General features: G+C 40.9%; 2 protein-coding genes across 16 annotated transcripts in view; one reads left to right on the plus strand and one right to left on the minus strand.

Annotated features, from left to right (window-relative positions):
- Positions 1 to 9,499, minus strand: part of furinb (furin (paired basic amino acid cleaving enzyme) b) — an 82,649-nt gene extending 73,150 nt beyond the window's left edge. The window contains exons 1-3 of one of the 15 annotated variants that reach the window (XM_046036217.1): positions 8,807 to 9,477; positions 4,700 to 4,817; positions 515 to 816 (exon numbers count right to left, since the gene is read on the minus strand). In XM_046036217.1, coding sequence (XP_045892173.1) covers positions 515 to 691 — 177 coding nt within the window. In that variant the 5' untranslated portion in view covers positions 692 to 816; positions 4,700 to 4,817; positions 8,807 to 9,477. Of the gene's footprint in view, positions 1 to 514; positions 817 to 4,699; positions 4,839 to 8,700 lie in introns of those variants that run through there. The other 14 variants (XM_046036219.1, XM_046036227.1, XM_046036221.1 and 11 more) reach the window with 14 other exon arrangements.
- Positions 9,178 to 19,469, plus strand: accs (1-aminocyclopropane-1-carboxylate synthase homolog (Arabidopsis)(non-functional)). Its single transcript, XM_046036216.1, has 16 exons — positions 9,178 to 10,317; positions 10,487 to 11,148; positions 11,708 to 12,456; positions 12,572 to 12,631; positions 13,182 to 13,252; positions 13,399 to 13,468; positions 14,482 to 14,548; positions 15,092 to 15,189; positions 15,427 to 15,504; positions 15,719 to 15,819; positions 16,310 to 16,399; positions 16,508 to 16,553; positions 16,698 to 16,839; positions 17,176 to 17,318; positions 18,069 to 18,222; positions 18,543 to 19,469. The coding sequence occupies exons 2-16, from the start codon at positions 10,509 to 10,511 to the stop codon at positions 18,959 to 18,961; spliced, it is 2,928 nt and encodes a 975-aa protein (XP_045892172.1). The 5' UTR covers positions 9,178 to 10,317; positions 10,487 to 10,508; the 3' UTR covers positions 18,962 to 19,469.
- Positions 19,470 to 19,992: the final 523 nt, after the last annotated feature.

Here is a 19,992-nt window from a genome sequence, read left to right on the forward strand (position 1 = left end):
CCCTTATTCTTCCCCTCTTCTGATAATTTGTTTTTTCTTTTCCCTATATACAAACTGTTAATTAAATTGACTTGGCAAACCAAAAAACAGAAGCTAAAGTGGTCGCTATAAAATTAAACTACCTACATCATAATTAAATATAACAATCTTCCTTGAGACCCTGAATTAACAGCCTTATTATTCCTGTCTATTCCTAACACTACTCTGTAAACACAACTGTCTGCAAGTGTGCTGGGAAGCCATGCATGCCCCACTTAAGCTACAAGAAGTGGAGGAGACCATACTTTTGCAATCCTCTGCACAAACAGGATTGCCCGGAGGTGTCATGTCAGGCTCTCTGATGTCCGGCTTTGATGTACAGTTTTATAACATTGATGTTAACCCTGCAAGCAACAGCTGTGTGTGGATAGTCTCACATGCAGCAATATAGACAGTTATTAAGTATGAGAAACACCTCTTTACTGTGCACAAACTCATGCATTCACACACACAGTATATTGTAAGTACAACTTACGTTGCCGTGGTTGATGAAACCGTGTTCCCTGGCGATGCGGTCAGCCTCCTCTGGCCCCCCATTGATCTGGACAGCCCAGGTGTTGGTGTAGACCTCTGCAGCGTCAATCCACTTCAGCTTTGCTGACAGGAGGACAAGGACTGTCCATACGTGCAGCAGGGCCACCCTGGCATCCATGAAAAGGAGAACACTTCACAGGGCAGTCTATCCGTCTGTTTGTCACTGCTTCCCAGGCAGAGTGAGGCTGCTCCACCTTACAGCAGCAAAGTAGAACTGTGGCGTAGAGATGAGAGGACAGCCAGCTATAAACACAAACATGGCCTTCTTAACTGGGTCACTCTTGGGCCTGAATTCACTCCTGCAGATACCATTCAGAAAACAAACCCAAACCGTAGCAAAAATAAACAGCACCCCCCCCATCATGCATTATAGTTAGCTCACTATCAACTGTCAAACCCAGACGAAAAAGAAAATGTCATGTGCAAATGTGCAAGGCATAAATATTAGGTCAAAACAGACAAGGGCTCAGACAAAAACAGACTTATTTTTCACTCCTCACTCATATTTTCAGACCTAAAATGATAATGTATGATAATGATATACAGTAGGCATGTTGCTGCAACACAGGACGAGCTCCAAGCAAACCAATACACAGCTCGTTGTGGGAAGGCAAGATCCGAGGGAGAGGACATTTAAATGCTCAACCAGACACTGCTCTTAATTCAAGGATATTCCAAATTTTGAATTCAACCAACTACTTATTAGGTATGAGAAGGTAATGTACAACATATTCTAACTTAATACTAAAATAACCCGTATGATAAAAAGGACCATTATTTGAGCAGATGTTCAAATTTATATTTTTAGACTGGGATATTCTGCCGACTTTTGATTTGTAGCTGTCTGAGTTATAGGAAAGGAGCCCATAAGGTACACATGAAAAGGAAAGCTTCATGGTAAGGTAACCGACTCCCGAGTGAGACGAAAGATGATAAGGCGTGGGACGACTCCGCTAAGTATAAGTTCATCCTAAGAAAGATGAAGAGGAGGGTGGTGATGCAGGTCTAAATACCTGCCGAGTCCGAAAGCCGATTCCACCAATGTGGCATCAGTGTGTCATTCAGTGGGTTAATCCCTACACAATGAACTGATGTGAAAATGAGAGCAACTTTTAGTTACCAATCAAGGCCTTTTTGAATTGAATACATTTATGTCTGTACTTAGATGGGGGAAAACAGCTGAGCACAGACAGGCTGGGTGCTGGAGTCTGTACTGATCTGTTATAACATTATGGCCACCTGCCTAATGTTGTCTAGGTCCCCCTTTTCAAGGCACGGATTCCACTAGACCATTGAAGGTGTGCTATGTATCTGGCACCAAGACGGCAGATCCTTTAAGTCCTGTGAATGGCGAGGTGGGTCCATCATGGATCACACTTGTTTTTCCAGCACATCCCACAGATGCTTAGTTGGATTGAGATCTGGGGAATTTTGAGGGCAAGTCAACACCTTGAACTTGTTGTTGTGTTCCTCAAACCATTCCTGAGCAATTTTTACTTTGTGGCAGGGCACATTATCCTGCTGAAAGAGGCCACTCAGGGAATTAAATTGTGACAAGAATTCTCGTCAGGTAAAAGGCTGTCTCGGAGACTCACTCAAATTACATTTTTCACACGCTGTCAAGCCACACATTAAATTTCTCACGCAGTGAAATACAAATGTTATAAGACTCACGGAGTGAATCAACTTTGCCCAACTGATTGACACCAGCGCTGTCATAGTAATCAGCTGAACCCCTCGTGCTGTCAGTCCAGACCTTTATCAATGGTCCAGACAGCTGTGACGAGTGGTAAAGTAGCTGGTAGAGTTTTGCAACATAAACATCTAAAAACTGAAGCGCAGCCTGCTCTGTTTGGGACTGTGAGCTGCACTGGAAGTTAATGTGTGTGGATTTGTGGTGAGATTTCTGCCCGATCATTTACTTTCGGTTTCACATGCAGTCGATCAAATAGTCTGAAGGGGATAACGTTACTACCAGTGAATAAATAAAGTAATGCACAGCAGAGTATAGGGCAGGTAGACTTCTCATTAAATGATGACATTATTCTGGTAATATTTTGCCTTTTCTCTGGACATGTCAGAGAACACAGATAGCCTATGTGGGAGAGATTCTGAATGTTCAGAAAGTTTTGACCACGAGCAGAAAATCACAGAAGCTATTAAAGTCCAGGAGTTTATAACTAAATTAAAATAAAACAAGTTATAATTATGGTGAAAAGGTGCCACAGTCACATTTAAAGACGTTACTTCCCCAAACAAAGATACAAAGAGGAGGAAAGACTAAATCATGAATCAGCAGGGATTATATTAAATAAGTTGATCTACAGGATCTGATTGTAGCACAGAATGACTGAGAGCTGCACTGACGTAAAATTGTTTTTAAAAAAGAAATATAACTATATTCTGTTATAGTTAGGCTATAGATTTTGCCACCTAAATTTTGTGTTTCTCTTTATATAAAAAATAAAAATCGCCATAAACTGGTGCAGAAAATTTAATCAGAATGCAGGAAATAAAATGCTTAATGCTCAAAATTTTCATATAATTCAGCATTAAAGATTCCTTAAAAATAGTGTTAAAATCTTGTCTCATGTCGATCTTGTGAACCCAATCTCGAATCTTGTCTCGTCTCATGGGTTAAGTGTCTCGTTACACCCCTAGCCATTACACTTTGGCCCTTGTCAATGTCGCTCAAGTTGCCCATTTTACCTGCTTCTAACGCATCTACTTTGAGGACACTTGCTGCCTAATATATAACCAATGACAGTGGCCATGATAATGAGATAATCAGTGTTATTCATTTCACCTCTCAGTGGTCATAATGCTATGGCTGTCCAACACTTTAGTCTAGAGCAAGATATCTTGAAAACTACGAGCTACAGAAAAAAACAAGTAAGGTGTTAGGCCCCCACAAGCCGCTAGAAAAACTTCAATGTCCCTTGACGTAGACGAACTCTGATGGATGGCACAAACACATCCACACTGTCCCATATCATCTAGTGCCACAGGCCAAAACGTTTACCTTTACACAAGAAATGCTCTGGATATTCACCGTCCCCAGAGGATGAATCCTAATATTTTGGTGACCACCTGACCTTTCCACTGCTGCCACCGGCAGGCCAAAGTTAGGCCTGTATATAGGTCAGTACTAATGGCCAACGAATATAACTGGAAACATTCATTATCCCTAAAAGCATTAAAACCATGCTTTTATTTTCAGCACTCGACTTTTCCCTTGCTCCGACCTTACGTCATACTGTTAGTTGTCCCCACAATATAACTCAAACTAGTAGGCAGATTGTCCGAATCTTTGCTCAGCAGTTTTAAGCTTCCAAAGAAATAAGCCCTTTTGATTCTAATGACCATTCAGTCTTTTCTCTATGGCCACCCTCCGGACAAATTAATATTTTTATCCCCACTCTCTTAACCCTCTGAGAATAGCAAAATCATACGGGGTGGTGTTCATTCTGTCAAATTGTTTCAAATTGTTGAGTGGTGGTAATGAACATAGCAAGCTTTAGGGGCTGATATGGGACTTTCAGTCTTGTTAATACATTTTTGAAAACAATGGGAGCCTATGTCTCAGACTGTTCCACACCAACTGTGGCTGAGTGTGTTTAGACAGTTAATTGGCATTAACAGGTGAAAGAAAAATAAAAAGCATTCCAATTATTATTATTTTGGCAGTATCTAACAGCGTAAGTCTGTGCACCTCCTGACACCACTGTATTGGTCATATACATGGCACATTCTAACAACAAAAAAAGGGCAGCTGACAGAACAGACAATCCAGTCACACTAGGGACTAGAACTACAACGATGAATCAACTAATCGATTAGATGTCGACTATTAAATTAATCGGTTTGAGTCAATTTTTAAGATAAAATATTTGATTCCAGCTTTTTAAACATGAATATGTTCCGGTTTCTTTACTCCTCTATCACAGAAAACTGAATATCATTGGGTTATGGACAAAACAAGACCTTTGATGATGTCATCTTAAGCTTTGGGAAACACTGACTGACATTTTCCACAATTTGTGGAAATTTTATAGACCTAACAACTTATTGCTTAATCAAGAAAATAATCAGATTAATCGACAATGAAAAAAAAAACAATCATTACTTGCAGCCCTATTAGGGACCAGTTTAGGCATGTGATGAGGTCTTCCTCTCCAAGTACAGAATATCTTCAAAGGTAGGATGAGTAGGATTTGTCTGTTGGCCCATCCTCTCCGGCTCAACTAGCGAGAGAGAGATAGCAGCTATAGAGTGAATGAAGAGAGGGAGCGTCATTGGGGAGAGCAAAGCAGTGATTATTTTCCGATTTACGGCAGTTATGTTCTAAAGCCCAAATAAACATGACCACACCTCCACACAACCGTGCGGGAAAGAACCACATTGCCGAATTTTGTGTGAATGCAGCATAAGCCATGCTTCGGGAATTTTTTATGCAACAAGGTGATTAGTTTGCAGGTAAGCTGTTGTTTTTGCCTTAAGTTCTCCCTAAAATCCAAAGCAGGGAATCATTTCTGAATTTTTACCCACACAGAGGATAACCTCGCCCTTTATTCATCCAAACAGTTATCTCCCGCTTCTGGAGAGTTACTCATATCCAAACTATTAAAAGAGAACCTCATCTGTGGCTTCATAGATACATTTAGGAGTGGGTGTGATTGGAGCGCAGCAGGAGAGGTGGTGGAAACATGACCAGGAGCTGTCACTCTTCCTGTGGAGCAATTCTTCTGAGCTCATTAGATGCTATGCCGGAATCGCAAAAACAGGAGCAGGGGGTCTGCTGTCACTGAGAGGGCTGAGAGAGAGAGGGAGGAATAGATGGAGAGAAGGGGGGGGGGGGTATCCCTCTCCCTTACAGCATTGCGGAAAATAATGAGCACATAATAACAACGCCTAAAACACCTTCTCTTAAAACACAGCCTGGAGAGGAGTTAACAAGAGGCTGCTTACTCTTACAATATACATCAAAGGCCTAAAACTGAGATGAAACTTCAACCTTCAAACCAAGGGAGAACTTAAGACTTTAGAATCCAAACTACAATGAAAATAGAAAATCAGTTGCAAAACCCTCTCATGATCACAGTAAGTGGAAATGCAGGAGTGGATAAGCGACCTATGGTATGGTAAAACAAAACGACAGCTTTGAATTATTAATTGAGTGCCTTCTTTTTTAAGCTATTGACAGACCTCCAAATGTAGTTCAGTATCTCATGAGGATGGCGAGACATTTTGATCATAGATTCTTGTTTATCAAAAACAACTTTCTCACCTATAGAATACAACAGCACCAGCAACAACAGGTTGTACTTATCAAAACACTCTGCTTAGATGTTCAGTCTAGAAAATTCATAATAAGCAATCCTCTCCTCCACCTCAGCAGCGACAGTTGAGGTGCCCTTGAAGAGCACACTTCATCCAGTGGAGCTGGCCAACAGAAGAAGACTGTTTGGTACAAACTAACTACAGTGATTCCTGTCCCCTGACGCCCCCTCACTATTCCACTCTACTGAGAAGAGGTGGAGATGGATTAGCAATGCTTTAACACTGTGCATTCATTATTGTCTTCATATCACCATTAAGCCCTTAGGAAACTGCCTTTGGACTGCTGCACTACAAACTTGCAGCTTTGAGGAGGATTCGCTTTTAAGATCTGTTATGAGCCAGACTGCTGAAAACTGATTACACCAAAAAGATCTGGAGATAATTTTGATATATATAGTAATATCAATACTGTATCTATATGTTGCAGATATAATTATCAACATGCTGTCTTCTGCTGATCTTACAAGCTGTGTTATAGCTTTACGATACAATGATCTAAATTGTATTGTGAGCTACAGCTACAGCCCGACAGACACATCAGCGGGAGGAATATTATCGGCCAGTACTGGCTTATCACAGATATTGATGGCGGTGTTCGTTTTCATTTATAGTTCTTTATAAAAAAGTAATAATTACCTGTATTTGTTTAAGATAAGGTAATGATGACATTACCTTATCTTATACAGTATTTACTGCCATCCTAGATAATGAAGCTTATTGCACAACTTTAAAAAAATCTGGCCTCAGTAAACATGTCACAACCTTGATTACCAAATATAATTTGATTCTTGGCAAAAAGTTTACATAAGAAAATTAAACATTCAGCCAGTATATCATTACTTATTCAAAACACTCTCAAATATCCTTATCAGTACTGGCCTAAAAAAATCCAGTATGTGAAATGATTAATGAATGACTCCATCTGCTTGGCCATCATTTCCACTGCTGATTAAAATACCAACAGTTGAACCAATAATTCCACTCACCACATTATCAATATCATGTTACTAAGTCAAACACATTATTATATTTGAAGTATAGCACAGGTCCAGAACTGTACTTAAACCAGGAAGTTTCTCATTTCATTTTCCTACCCATCTGGAAAATGTGTATAAACTGGAAAACACATTTACCCCCAGCAGTGCCAGAGAATCTGCTTAGTGAACAGCAGCAGAAGCCTGTGGTTACATGAAAGTGTCTGATAGTGCAAATGTGATGTTTTTGACAAACACAATATGCTTTTAGTTAACTTTCATATCACTACAGAGAGATGCCATAAACATAATGCGACAGAATAATAGATCTAGTCTTGATGGGAATGAATAGGCAATTTCCATTGCTAATGACAAGCACAGAAAGCTGTGACAGACCAGATGAAGCACTCCAGCTCTATTTCAGGCTGCCCAGCAGCCAAATCGACACCCACCATGTGCTCTGGGCTGCCCTTGCACAGAAAACCGAGGCACCGGAGAGAGCTGCAGCATTTGCGAAGTACCACAGACAGCCAAGCACCCTCTCCTGAGAGGGAAAATTGCTCCAAGTTGGGAGTTCGATTGGAAATCCAGAAGCATGATTGCACAGGCATGTTGTGCTCTGTCAGGACAGCGGTACACAGCTGGAAGTGAGCTGTACGCCGATCATCTGAGACACACTTTGAAGTGAGCGAGAACGCTGTGACCGAGTGCCACTAAAGCCTGATCCATCTTAGCTCCCACTGTCTGCGAGCTACAGAGATAGAAAATCATGATAAAATGTTGTCTAGGGCAGAAGCAATGTGTCCAGGAGAAAGAATCAATTCTGTAAGTAATGTCCCACAGAGGGATCCAACCCAATTTTTAACAGCCACCTGAATCTTGGCATTGTTCCCTGTGTCAAAGTACCTCTCATCCACAACACTCTGCCCTAGTTTATAGATGACTTATATTGTTGACAAGTTTGTCTTCCGGCTTCTTTCTCCTCCAGAGCATTTCTTTTTTATGCTTCTTATAAAAATGTGTGACCTGCCAACTAAAGAATTACTGGTATTGTAAAACCCAGCACTGGTGACGAAGCTACAGAGCTAGAAAGGTGGTGTCTAGGGCAAAGTGTGTATGTGAACCACTCAGCCCAACATCCCCTGGCAACATATAAACAAAATGCAGCACCAAGCCTTTTAATAGCTTTGATCTCTTAACTGACCTGGGAAAGGCCTAACAGAGACAGACACAAAAGATTAGTTTATAGGGTAATCTCTGACGTGGTAAGGCAGTGTAATCCAATTCAGGAGGAAGTTTGGAGCCTTGCTGTTTGCCTCAATAGCAAGTGACCTTGACTTCCTTCCTTGTTGAGATCCCAGTGGGAGTTGCACTAGAAGTATAAAATAACGATGGTAACCAGAGGACAAGACAGAATGAGTTGGATCACTTGAAGTTTAGTTTTTCAGCTTGTGGGTCCGTACAGAGACCATTGTCCTTTTTTAAAAAAAAATAGGTGCCACTGATGCCAGTGCAAAGAGGATCAGTGCGTAGCTATGGCTGAAACAATTTCTTCCTTGCCCGAAGAAGCTGAACTAACTGAAATGTATTACAGCAATTCCCACTTTCCACAGATAAAAGTACTTGATGAGGGCTTTCGCCTATTAAGGCTACAGGGTGAATAAGTAAGAGAAAGAAAAGAAAAGAAAATGTGAGTGTGGGCGCAAGAGAAACAGCGGGGATGGAGGAAAGCAGTGCATACGTCAAAAAATGAGACATGCTGCACAAAACAACACTGTAAAAAACAGTAAGAACAAACATGCTGTTATCTTACCAACAATAAACTTCAGAGAGGAAGTGCTGCTGACCCAAAGCTGGCCAATTATCGGGCTAAGTCATGCCTCCATTAAAAAAAAAAAAAAAAAAAAAGGTCCACCTACACTGGATTAAGAAAGCCTGTTCTCCAGACTGGGGAAGGATTCACCTGACTGGGAAGACTGGAGAGAGCTGTCGGCAGCGCTGGCAGAGACTTTATGCTAAAATAGCAGTCATGCTTTCCGCAAATACTCCTGTTGTTCCCACCCACTCTGCCACAGTTCCCCTCCCTGCTTTGAACACATCTAACTCTATACAAAAACTAAGATACCAACATGAATCGAGACGTCATGCCTCCTCATCCTCTTCTCCCTCCGGGGCGGGGACTACCCCTTTCTCCTGCGGGTCGACTTTCAACTTTACATTTAACCTGACGCTGTACGTCCTCTACTTGGTCCAAGAGATGAATAATAATACTATCCGCACACACCCATCTTCCTCCAAAGGCGCCGAATTCAACTATCCCGTCTTGCTTGTCATCCGCCACCAACTTGCCACAACCACCACCATGGTTGTATGTTGCCAATGAACTATAACCGTCGCGGCCAGATATTTCGTTAACGGTTTCTTCTAACGGTTTCAGTTTTTTCACATGGCTTGTAAGCTGTCTAAAGTATGCTGGCATTAATTCACACATGCAAAGTAAACACATGGATAGAAAAAATGGGAGAATAAGGGGCTACGTGCCAACACATCGTAACGGTTCACTACTGGACGAAGATGACAACAAACTGCCACAAACCCTTTTTCTTCAGGAAATACGTCACTTTTAAAGCCGACTGGACCAGGGAGTGCGCTTCATTCGTGTTACCGTGGTCGTTGAAAGGGGCGGGTCATTGTTTTTATATAGCGAGAAGACGGAATTCATTTACCTAGCGTCACGTTAATCCGCGTTAACAATTCACCTTCTTTAGCAGGTGCAATAAGTCAATTTGAGGCCCATTACAAATTATACATTCATGGTGTTTAATGAAGCAACTTAAGTCAATGCGTTTCTAATGGTAAGATAGCACGTTTATTTTGACAGAATGATGGCTTTTTGTGTTGTTTTCAACCGCTGGTACGGTTATTCCGGGCCACGCCTGTGTCCAAAGCACGCATCCTCATTTTCCACATAGCTGATTTGTACAGCTGTATGTGACCGCCATCTTCTGGACATCTATTGAACTTACACACGGCTAAAACAGCACACCATACGGTAGAGGGGGCTATAACACAAAGCTCTGACTCTGACTCGCACGGTTGTGTCTACCCGGCTACAGCCTAGAAGTGAAATCCAGCCTGCTTTCAGCAGCGCCAGCTCCTCCGTTAACACGGACCAAAGTTATCCCGGAATAAGGACAGCACGCATGTGCCGTCAACCCGGATGTAGATTTGTTTGTACGCGTCTATTCCCCATTTCACCAAGTTATGACACATTTGCTGTTAAGAATTATTAATATATCTTAGCACCGGCTGGACAAAGCTTTACCATTCAAAACCAGTCCAAATCGGGTTAACAAGCCGTGACATGTGTCGACTTGCGTGGGTGATATCGTTACATCTGAGCTCCGAAGAGTTGCACTTTTGAATTACGGTGAGAGAACACCAGTGGGTAAAATAGCGTACTATATTTACTATTTACATAACACTCTTGGCATAAACACGTGCCCACTTTAAGCCCCGTCGTTTCTATGTGTTCCTTAAATTGTGATGGCAGGGGCTACTGTATTTGTCTTCATATTGTCCCTCCTTTTGTGTTGCAGAATACGTCCTGTAACTTAAAGGATGGACTTCCGCAGCAGGAGGCATGAGCGAGGAAGCAACTGGACAGACCCAGAGATAGTGGAGCTGCTCCAGCTGTGGTCCGACGAGTCGGTCCAGATTGAATTAGAGAGTTCATTGCGCAATCAGCGTGTGTTTGACCGCATAGCACATATCCTGCGTGAAAAGGGCATTTACCGCACCGGCGACCAGTGCAGGGAGAAGATAAAAAAGATGAAGCTGGAGTACCGCCGCATTAAGGACAACCACAAAATGAGATCTTGGAAGTTCTATGACGTGATGGACAGGGTCCTGGCCAACCGACCAGCTATTACCTACTCCTCCCTGGGCGGAGCTGTCATAGCTCAACAGGTGTTTCAGAGCCCCGGTGGCCCTGACACATACGTGCAAGGACTTTCAGCTGGCTCTTTTGGTCCTACTTCCTCGGGTGGGTTTCTGTTTGGTCAGCCTCCAAAAACCGGAGATCCACTGGATATTAAATGTGAAGATGTTGAGGAGAGCATGCTGAACTCAGGTGTTGCACCCCCTGAGATGTACTATGGATCTGGTGATGACCAGGAAACTGATGGGCAGTCCCTACTGGGGCCAGAGGACACTCTGGGTCAAGGAGAGAGCTCAACAAACGCAAGAATCTCCCCTTCAGGTTGTCAATCCAAATACTTTTATTTTTACTGTTACTATCATTAACATAAGGTTAGAAATAGGGCTGGGCAGTAAAACAATAATGATAATTATCGCAATATGATTTTCCTCAATAACAATATAATAAATGTTTTTAATATATCTTGATAAATATTTGGTTTAATTAATTTGAATCATGAACAAATTATTATATTTTAATTATTATTATTAAGTTTTCTATTAAATTTTCTATTTATTTTGTTCAGAAGAAGAAACTTAAAGAAAGATTAACTAATTATATTTGTTGAAAAAGATTTTATCATAATAGTTATGAATGTTCTACCTCAGACTTGTGAAGTGATCCACTGTTCTGACCATAAATATAAGTTTAACCATATAATTAACCATCTGGTTTCTTCAATTTTTTAACAATCTACAATATTGTATAATTGTAACTGCTATGTGGCTGGAACTGCACCCAAGATTTCCAAGATCACCAACTGCTGCACTTGTGTATATGGTTGATTTGATTTTGATTTGTTAGGTAGTTGAAAAGTTGTTTATCTTTTTCATGTCTCCAGGTTTTAGTGACCTGAACATTGCTGGCTCTGCCACAGCTGCCAGCCAGGCTGTTGGTGGTCCTGTGCCACAGGACACATCTGAGCGGCCCAGAAAGGAGGGCTCTCACACCCCAACCTCTGTGAGACGGAGGAAGCGTCGCCGTGGTTGCAAAACATCATGGGGCCACGGGGGTGCTAGATGTTGCAGTCTGGATAAAGCCCTGGCCAGCTTCCTGAGCTGGCAGCAGTCTGCAGAGGAGCGCCTCCTCTCCCTGGAGGAGTCGCGGCTGGAGAGAGAGCTGAAGGCCGAGGAGTGCAGGCAACAGCGGGAGGAGAGGAGGGCGGAACAGGAGCGCCAGCATGAGCTGCGCCTGTTCAGCATGCTCACGGGGGCATTGGTTGCTGTCAGACAGGGTGCTCCTCCCACTGCTGCAACAACACCGACTGACCCCTCCTTCTCACCCATAGCACACCTGTCAGCTTCACTGATGACCTCAGCTGTCCCTTCATCTTTATCTCAGCCACCATCAGGAGCTCCCACAGCACAGGCTGCTTCCACTCAGGAGACTAGAAAGTCAACACCGCCTATCTCTGTCAAGGCCTGCGCAATGTCTCAGAATGTTTTGGCAACAACGAGAGCTGCAGAAATTCCCGGCCCTAGCGTGTACCTGTCCAACCGCGGTAACAGCATCCGACAGCATCAGGGCATTCTCCAGGAGGGCTTTGTCCAATATGGAAAGGACCGATACCACGACACAGACAACCCTGAAGTGAGTCTGTGTCGTGTAATGAATACCCATTACAGATGGATAGACATTTCTGATGTGTCAAAAAGTTACACTGTAATGATTATGTATAAGGTCCTCCTCTTTTTCTCCCTCCCAGGGTATAATCAACATGGGTACCAGTGAGAACAAATTATGCTATGATCTTCTTCATAAACGGGTAAGATTAACAGTGCAGGCACATCCAAGTAAAAATGATGTAATGCTGTGGAGTATAATACCAGACCTTTTGAATTCGATGTGATGCCGGTACATTTTGTTACAATTTTAACAATACTGAGACTGATGATTTCTTAAATTACACTTAAAGATAAATCACATGACACATACCGGCCATTATTACACATATAGTGTGAAAATGTTTGTGCTAGTAAGTGTGAAAATAGTCCAGTAATTCACAGTCATACTAGAATTAAATCATTGTTTTCTCAATGCTTCATCTATATGTATGGGATTTGGATGTTTTCTTTTGATATGCTTATGTTTCCAGTTATATAAGGCAGGGCTGTTTATTGGCCCAAACATTATGCAGAAGTACTGAAAACATTTGGAAGTGAGACATCCACCCATGTTTTGTATTCATATAATTAATTTTTTAAAAAGGAATCGATACCAAATGAGTAGCATGAGCATGAGTAGTATCAATCGTACCAATATCAATTGCTCTGCCTGTGTTCATGAATTAATTTCAGTTTTCCTTTCTGCTACAGCTGACCAAGCCTGACATGCTGCATGTTGACCCATCCATGCTGCAGTATTCGGACTGGACGGGACACTCATTGTACGATATTAAAGTAGACCTTAATTTTTATTTTAAATGAGAAGCACATTTGTCATGTGGCTCCTAGTAAAGTTTCTTGAACAATACAAGACAAGTTCAAGTAAACATTAACCCTCTTACAACCTTTCCATGTTGCTTTCTTTCAGCCTGAGAGAGGAGGTTGCAAAGTTCCTCACTCACTACTGCTGTTCTCCAAACCCACTGAAAGCTGACAACGTGAGTGAAGATTATAGCTTTTAATTCTGGAATGTAACACAAGTAACAATATGTGTAAGACAACTGTCACACTATATAATATAATATGATACTGAATACTGTAGATGGAGGGAATGTTAATAAATTATACCTTGTAATATAGTAAAATCTAGAGTTTGTGGAAAGCATATAAATAGCAGAGGTGGAAAATGTACTCATACACTGTATGTACAGTAGGCACAGTTCTCAGGTTCTTGAACTTTTTTGTGATTTTACATTTTGACCTTTTCAGAGGGAAATTTAGCCCTTTTTAGAACATTTATGTTATGACTGTGGTTAGTGGAGGCGCTCAGCACACACACACCATACTGTACAGAAGGTTAAAAATATAACTACTGTGCCACCTGAAGCACCTACAGTACTACAAGTTTACTTAACATGAAATGATTAATTATTTCAATTTTCTAAAAGGAGTCATTCTTCACAATGACTAGTTGCACTTTTGAGTCTAAAATACATGTTACTTTTAATAATTATTGCTTTTACACAAATAAAACTTGACTGCAGGACTTTTAATTTTAATAAAGTATTGTACCAATAGATTTTCCACCACAATGCATTCCTTTTTCTATATTTTATTCTTTGTGTAACTAGTCAATCTGGATTGCTGTGATTTGGGTAAAGGTTCCCCTCCCATGACTGATACAGATGTCTTGCAAATTATGTAATTACTGACAAATAAGCCTTTTTTAAAAATGTGTCAAACTGCTGCTGCAGAAGACACTGTGAATTGTTGCCATTCTTAAAAATGTAAGGCAGTGGATTCAATTAATTTATTTGATTAACTCTGTAATGATTAAAAAGATGCCGTATTGCTACAATTTAACAGCTTTTTTTTAGGGCAACCAACTTAATCTACAGATGTAATGAAAGGCTGTTTTAGTCTGTGGATTAATTTGTAGAGTATTTATCAGGCCTCCTTTTGCACCGTAATTGGGTCTTTTATAACACAGTGGATGTGTGTGTTTGTTCAGGTTGTGGTGATGAATGGCTGTAGTTCCTTCTTCTCATGTATTGCTGCAGTAATTTGTGACCCTAAAGGTAAGTTCAGGATACACTGACATGCAGACACAACACACCCATATTTACACTATATGAATATAAATATGTGTACAACAGCAACAGGAAAGCTGGCCAATTTTCCATTTAAACAAAACACTTAAATCGCATAAATTGCCACTGCAAGTAAGGACATTTTAAGCGATGTAGAATATTTGTTTTGCTCAATAACTGCCTTAATATGAAAATCATAAGTCTGGAAGACAGCCCATGCTCATCTATTTACTTCCAACTTGAATCACTTTGGTGGTAATTTGATGGCGATTCATTTGTGCATATAGGCCTGAAAAAAATTATATCAGCAAATTCAACTTTTTGGCAAATTTGTGTACAAATTAGCCAAACAAATGGCCGCTAATGACCAAAATGATAGCTTCCATGTGTCACAAAAGATTGGCGATTAATACACCTATTAAACATGTATGGTAGGTTTGTATGCATCTAAACACAAAGTCAGTCAAAGTGATAATTTGCAAGATGATGTATGTGTTTGAAAATGTGGTAATTATGTTTTTCATGTTGTAGATGCCATTCTCATCCCTACTCCTTTCTATGGTGTAATCACTGAGGACCTAGATTTGTACAGTGATGTAAAACTCTTTCATGTTCCTCTTGACTGTGAGGTAGGAATACAAAGCCTGATTTATTTGTACTTACGTACTACTTACTTGTGTGTTTGTGTTTACTTGTAGTGTCTTACTGATTGTATACATTCAATATAATTCGTGGTAGGGGGGCTTATATTGCATTGATCTTTAAGTGCATCATGTGATGGCACGCCCTAAGGTATTGTCAGCTGTCATTGGCAGAAATTTAGATGTTGATGTATTTTTCCTTTTCCACTTATTATTTATTTATAGGCCGATGGCAAAGACAGTCAACCCTTCCACCTCACTGTAGGCAAACTAGAAGAAGGTCTGAAAAGGGCTAAACAAGAGGTAATTAATGAATGCATAGTTTTTTCTGAAGCACTTGCCCTTACTGAATATTTGAGGAAAGCTCCAGACATGCTCAGGCAAAGTTCTTGGTTTAGATAAATGCCTCGGATGCTCTATTTTGTCTCAGTGATTTGTTTTGCAGCTTTATCTTAAAAGACTATGAAGATACAGTACATCAGTTTAAAGTTACTTAGAAACTGGATGTTTCATTTAGGGGTTGATCATCCGAGCTGTTATACTGATGAACCCCCACAACCCTTTGGCTAAGATCTACACGCGGAAAGAGATGATTGCCTTCTTGGAGTTTGCCAAAAGGTATGTTTGCCCCACTATTATCTCATGCAGTGGCCTGACACTCTAGTCGTCCCGGTAGTCCTATGGCTGCTTTAAGCACATTGCCAAGGCACTGCATACAGATCCTAGTGTGAACTCTTTTTTTTTAAGTGCTCTGTCCCGTGTGTGGAATATTAAGCGCTCTTGATGGAGTTTTATCACCTCTCCTAACCATCAGCATATTGTCAAGTGCAGCCATGTGCCCAGGAGTCTCCTGCACCTGCACTATTGTTTTCTAAATGATCTTGCCAGAGTAATTCCCTCTACAGAGACTGTTGTAGGCACTGAGCTGTTGTATCCATAAACCTTAGTGCTTTTACACTGATGTAGCACATTGAAGGCACCATTTTACATTTATGTTGCATTTTCTTTGTCATAAACATTATCATTAACAATATAAAGCCAAGGTTTATAAATGCTGCACTGTATACTGTATTTATATTATCTTTCTCTCCCCCATTTCCTGCTTTAGAAATGAGCTACATGCCATTGTAGATGAAGTGTACATGCTGACGGTCTTTGATGAATCTGTCACCTTTCATAGTGTCCTCAGTTTAGACAGGTAACAGCATGAAATTAACCTCCGTGTGGTTACTCTGTTAGACGCTTAATCATAACAATTGTGACTGAAGACAGCCTCTTAACTGCTTATGATGTGCTCTCATTTTAGTTTGCCCGACCCACAGAGGACGCACGTAATGTGGGGTGTGAGTAAGGTACGTACTGTGTTGAGGTCTATGAGAGTGTGAGGCCGTTATTTATATTATATCCCTGCCGACAGTACAGTGAAATCTCAGGTGTTTTTTTCAGTGGGTGTTTGCTTTCACAATTCCTTTTCATTAACTTCTTTTGGTTTCTAGGACTTTGCAATGGCAGGAGTCAGAATAGGCACTCTGTATACTGAGAACAGAGACCTCGTGGAGGCTTTGGCCCAGCTGGGCTCATTCCACGGTATCTCTGGAATCACCCAGCACCAGGTAGCAAAACTCCTTCATGACAAAGGTATGGAGCCAAGCTTCACATGCTTTGCAAACACAATGAATCGCATCAACCCCCTTTTGGTTTAAGAATAGTCTAAATTCACACTAATACAATCAGCTCTCCTTGTACAAAGGTAGCTCTTTGCTCAGTTGAGTTTAAATTCATAATTGCTAATTATTTTAGGTGCAAGCTTTTCAAACATTCAAACGTGCTTTTCCTGCTTCTGAGTGATATCATCCCCTTTTTTTCGCCTTCCTTTAATATTGCAGGAGCACAGCATGGCGTTCTGCTGCACATAAAGACTTGTAACATTTCATTTACATTTCCCTATTGTCACTTCACACTCTCATGTTCTAGAGTGGATCAGCAAGGAATTTCTGCCTGAGAACAGGTGCCGACTGAAAGCCGCTCACAGTTACCTGACAGGAGAGCTGCGGAATATGGGCGTGCCCTACCTGGACAGGCCTGCTACACTGTACATCTGGGCGGACTTCAGAAAGGTACCATGATCAAAGTCACACTAAGATGTGGAGGCTAATGTTTCAGTTCTTGCTTGTGAGGGCGTTACTTTGTGTTGAAAAGTGGTGGGGACATAAGGACTCAGATTAGGGGCGTGATGACACACTTGACGTGCACGAGAACAAGACGAGAAGATTTTTACACTATTTTGAAGAAATATATAATAAATGCTGAAATATATTAGCAGGAGGTCTTGTCGTCCTCCCCCAGAAAACTGGACCATTAAAAACTTCTTCTTGCATTCTGGAGACATTTTCTGATCCAATTTACAGTGGAAATGTCTTTATTTAAAGGGAAACAAAAATTCAGCTGGCAGGTGACAATTCATAAATATAAAAATATAACAGAATATAAGCTTGTTTTTTTAGCTTAAGTTACTGTTTTTGGACAATGCACATTTTTTTCTTCTATATTTAAATTACATTGCATGTTTTCTAATTGTGCAACTAAACCTTTCTCAAAGCATTTTCATTTCTTATTTAACACTCTTGTTGCAAGTTAGTTTGTAGAATATTTTTAACAAATGCTTTCAAAAAGTGATGGGGACAAAATCAGCCATTTCAAAATGTGGTGGGGACTTGTCCCCAGCGTCCTCAGTGTAAATGACACCTATGCTTACTTGTGTATACAGCTAATTGCAATGCAAATAATGCCACATGGTTATTTCTTGAAAACATTGCATGTACTGTCCGTACGCTTGATGTGTGGCCTCTTTCTCTCCATTTTGTTAGTACCTCAGAGAGTCGTCATTTCAGGAGGAGTTGTCGCTGTGGAAGTGTTTTCTCCGACACAAGGTGGTGTTGAGCTGTGGTCAGGCCTTTTCTTGCACCATACCCGGCTGGTTCCGCATCGTCTTTGCAGACCAACAGCTCCACCTTCAACTTGGTCAGTCTGTAGTGTAATATAAGTGAAATATAGTGTATATAATCCTTAATGTTTGAAGCTTTTTATGCGAACACATATGTTCAGCTAAATGTGTTAAAAGGTTTATCTATTTTTCAAGTTTTCATATAGCGTGCTATGCTATTCCATCGAATTCCCATTTTCTGCCTTAAATTAGTCATTGATTAGATCATATCTATTATTTCACTTATTCAGTCAATGGTTTGTGTTATTCCATCTCATCTCCTGCTTTGTGTCTTAAACTAGCTATCCACTGAGTAATAGTTCCTGACTTGTTCTGTTACTGTTTTGTGTTATTTCAGGAATGAAGCGAATTAAGGAGGCTTTGAAAGGAATTGAAGAAAAAAGCAGTAGCCCTGACTCACGCTTTATCAAAGAAGCCAATAAGGAGTGCAAAAAATCACTGAAAGAGGACAGTGCAGATTCAGACAATGCTGCGATTGTCAATTCAACATCGCCACCCGAGAGCAAGTCATCCGACCAGCTGAAGGAGAAGGATAGCCCTGTTCCTGACACAGGCTCACTGGCCACTGAGGAGTTTGTGTTGCTGGACTGCCAAGCATCAAAGCCCGCAGAGGGTCTGGACTCTCTGATTGGTACTCTCAGGCACCAGATCCGCTCGTCTGATTGGCTGGAGAAGAACACTCCAGAGCTGTCTGCCGGGGAGGACCCAGAGATTCTTGATGTATTCAAGGCCCTGCTGCAAAGAGCCAGACAGTAAGCTTAGGATAAACAGGCATGAATGTAGCTGCCAAATTTCAAGAGGCAGTACTTCAGTGTCGTTATGTTTTATGGTGAAAAGGCTTGACACAAACACCTGACACAAGGTCAAATCTGAGGCCTGTTTCTAAATGAAGGGGAAACATTAGCTGAGGGCAAGATAAAGAGGAGAGAAGACGAAACATAATGCAGTCAAGGCCAGGATGGAAGAAGAGGACAGAGTACTTTTATCTCTGCATCTCGAGGCCTTACTTTTTAGCTGAGACGGCCTTGCTTTTTTGTAGTCCAGACTCAAAAGACTCAATGTTTATTTACTACTAAATTCTAAGTGAATGCCAAATGTACGTTAACCAAAATCTGTCACATTTTATTCTGAAACATTTAAAGTCTCTTAATCTGAATTGTACATCTTTATTATTTGGTCATATGCACTTTATTTTATCAGAATGTATTGTACCTTCTGTAAAGTTAATGATCTGTGAATAAAGGAATTCATTATTATGTCTTTATTTGACTATAATCTTTCATTTACAGTAAATCTGAATCGACTTAAATGTTTTTATTTTAAGATATCTACTAGCTTATTTTGTGTAAAATGTGCTCTGAATGTTTTTTTGAAAGCTTGGTTTTAGGTGGGCTGTGGGCGCCGTTCCATTGCAACAAAGGAAAGCGAAGGGGGAGGTAGGTATGTGACTACAACGACCAGTGACATCTGAGGTTGAAGACGCCATCAACCACAACACATTATACCCCACTGTGATAAGAGTGGGATTTCCTTAAATGTGTTGTCATGTATAATGCCCCTCCCCCCCACACACACACACACACACACACAAACACACTTTCTGCATTTAAATGTCTGCATGGTATATTGCTGCTACAGTGTCTATCTCAAGTATCAAAACTTTGTGGACGTTTTAACTTCTGTTTAATGTCAAGTTATTCTTTATTCCTTGTTGCTTTGTGTAAGCCGCACAAACTTACTCAAATATTGAATGGCTGTTGTTGGTGCTTTTACTTTCTCTACAGTAT

Source organism: Micropterus dolomieu, linkage group LG22, assembly GCF_021292245.1.
Source record: "Micropterus dolomieu isolate WLL.071019.BEF.003 ecotype Adirondacks linkage group LG22, ASM2129224v1, whole genome shotgun sequence".
NCBI lineage: Eukaryota > Metazoa > Chordata > Actinopteri > Centrarchiformes > Centrarchidae > Micropterus > Micropterus dolomieu.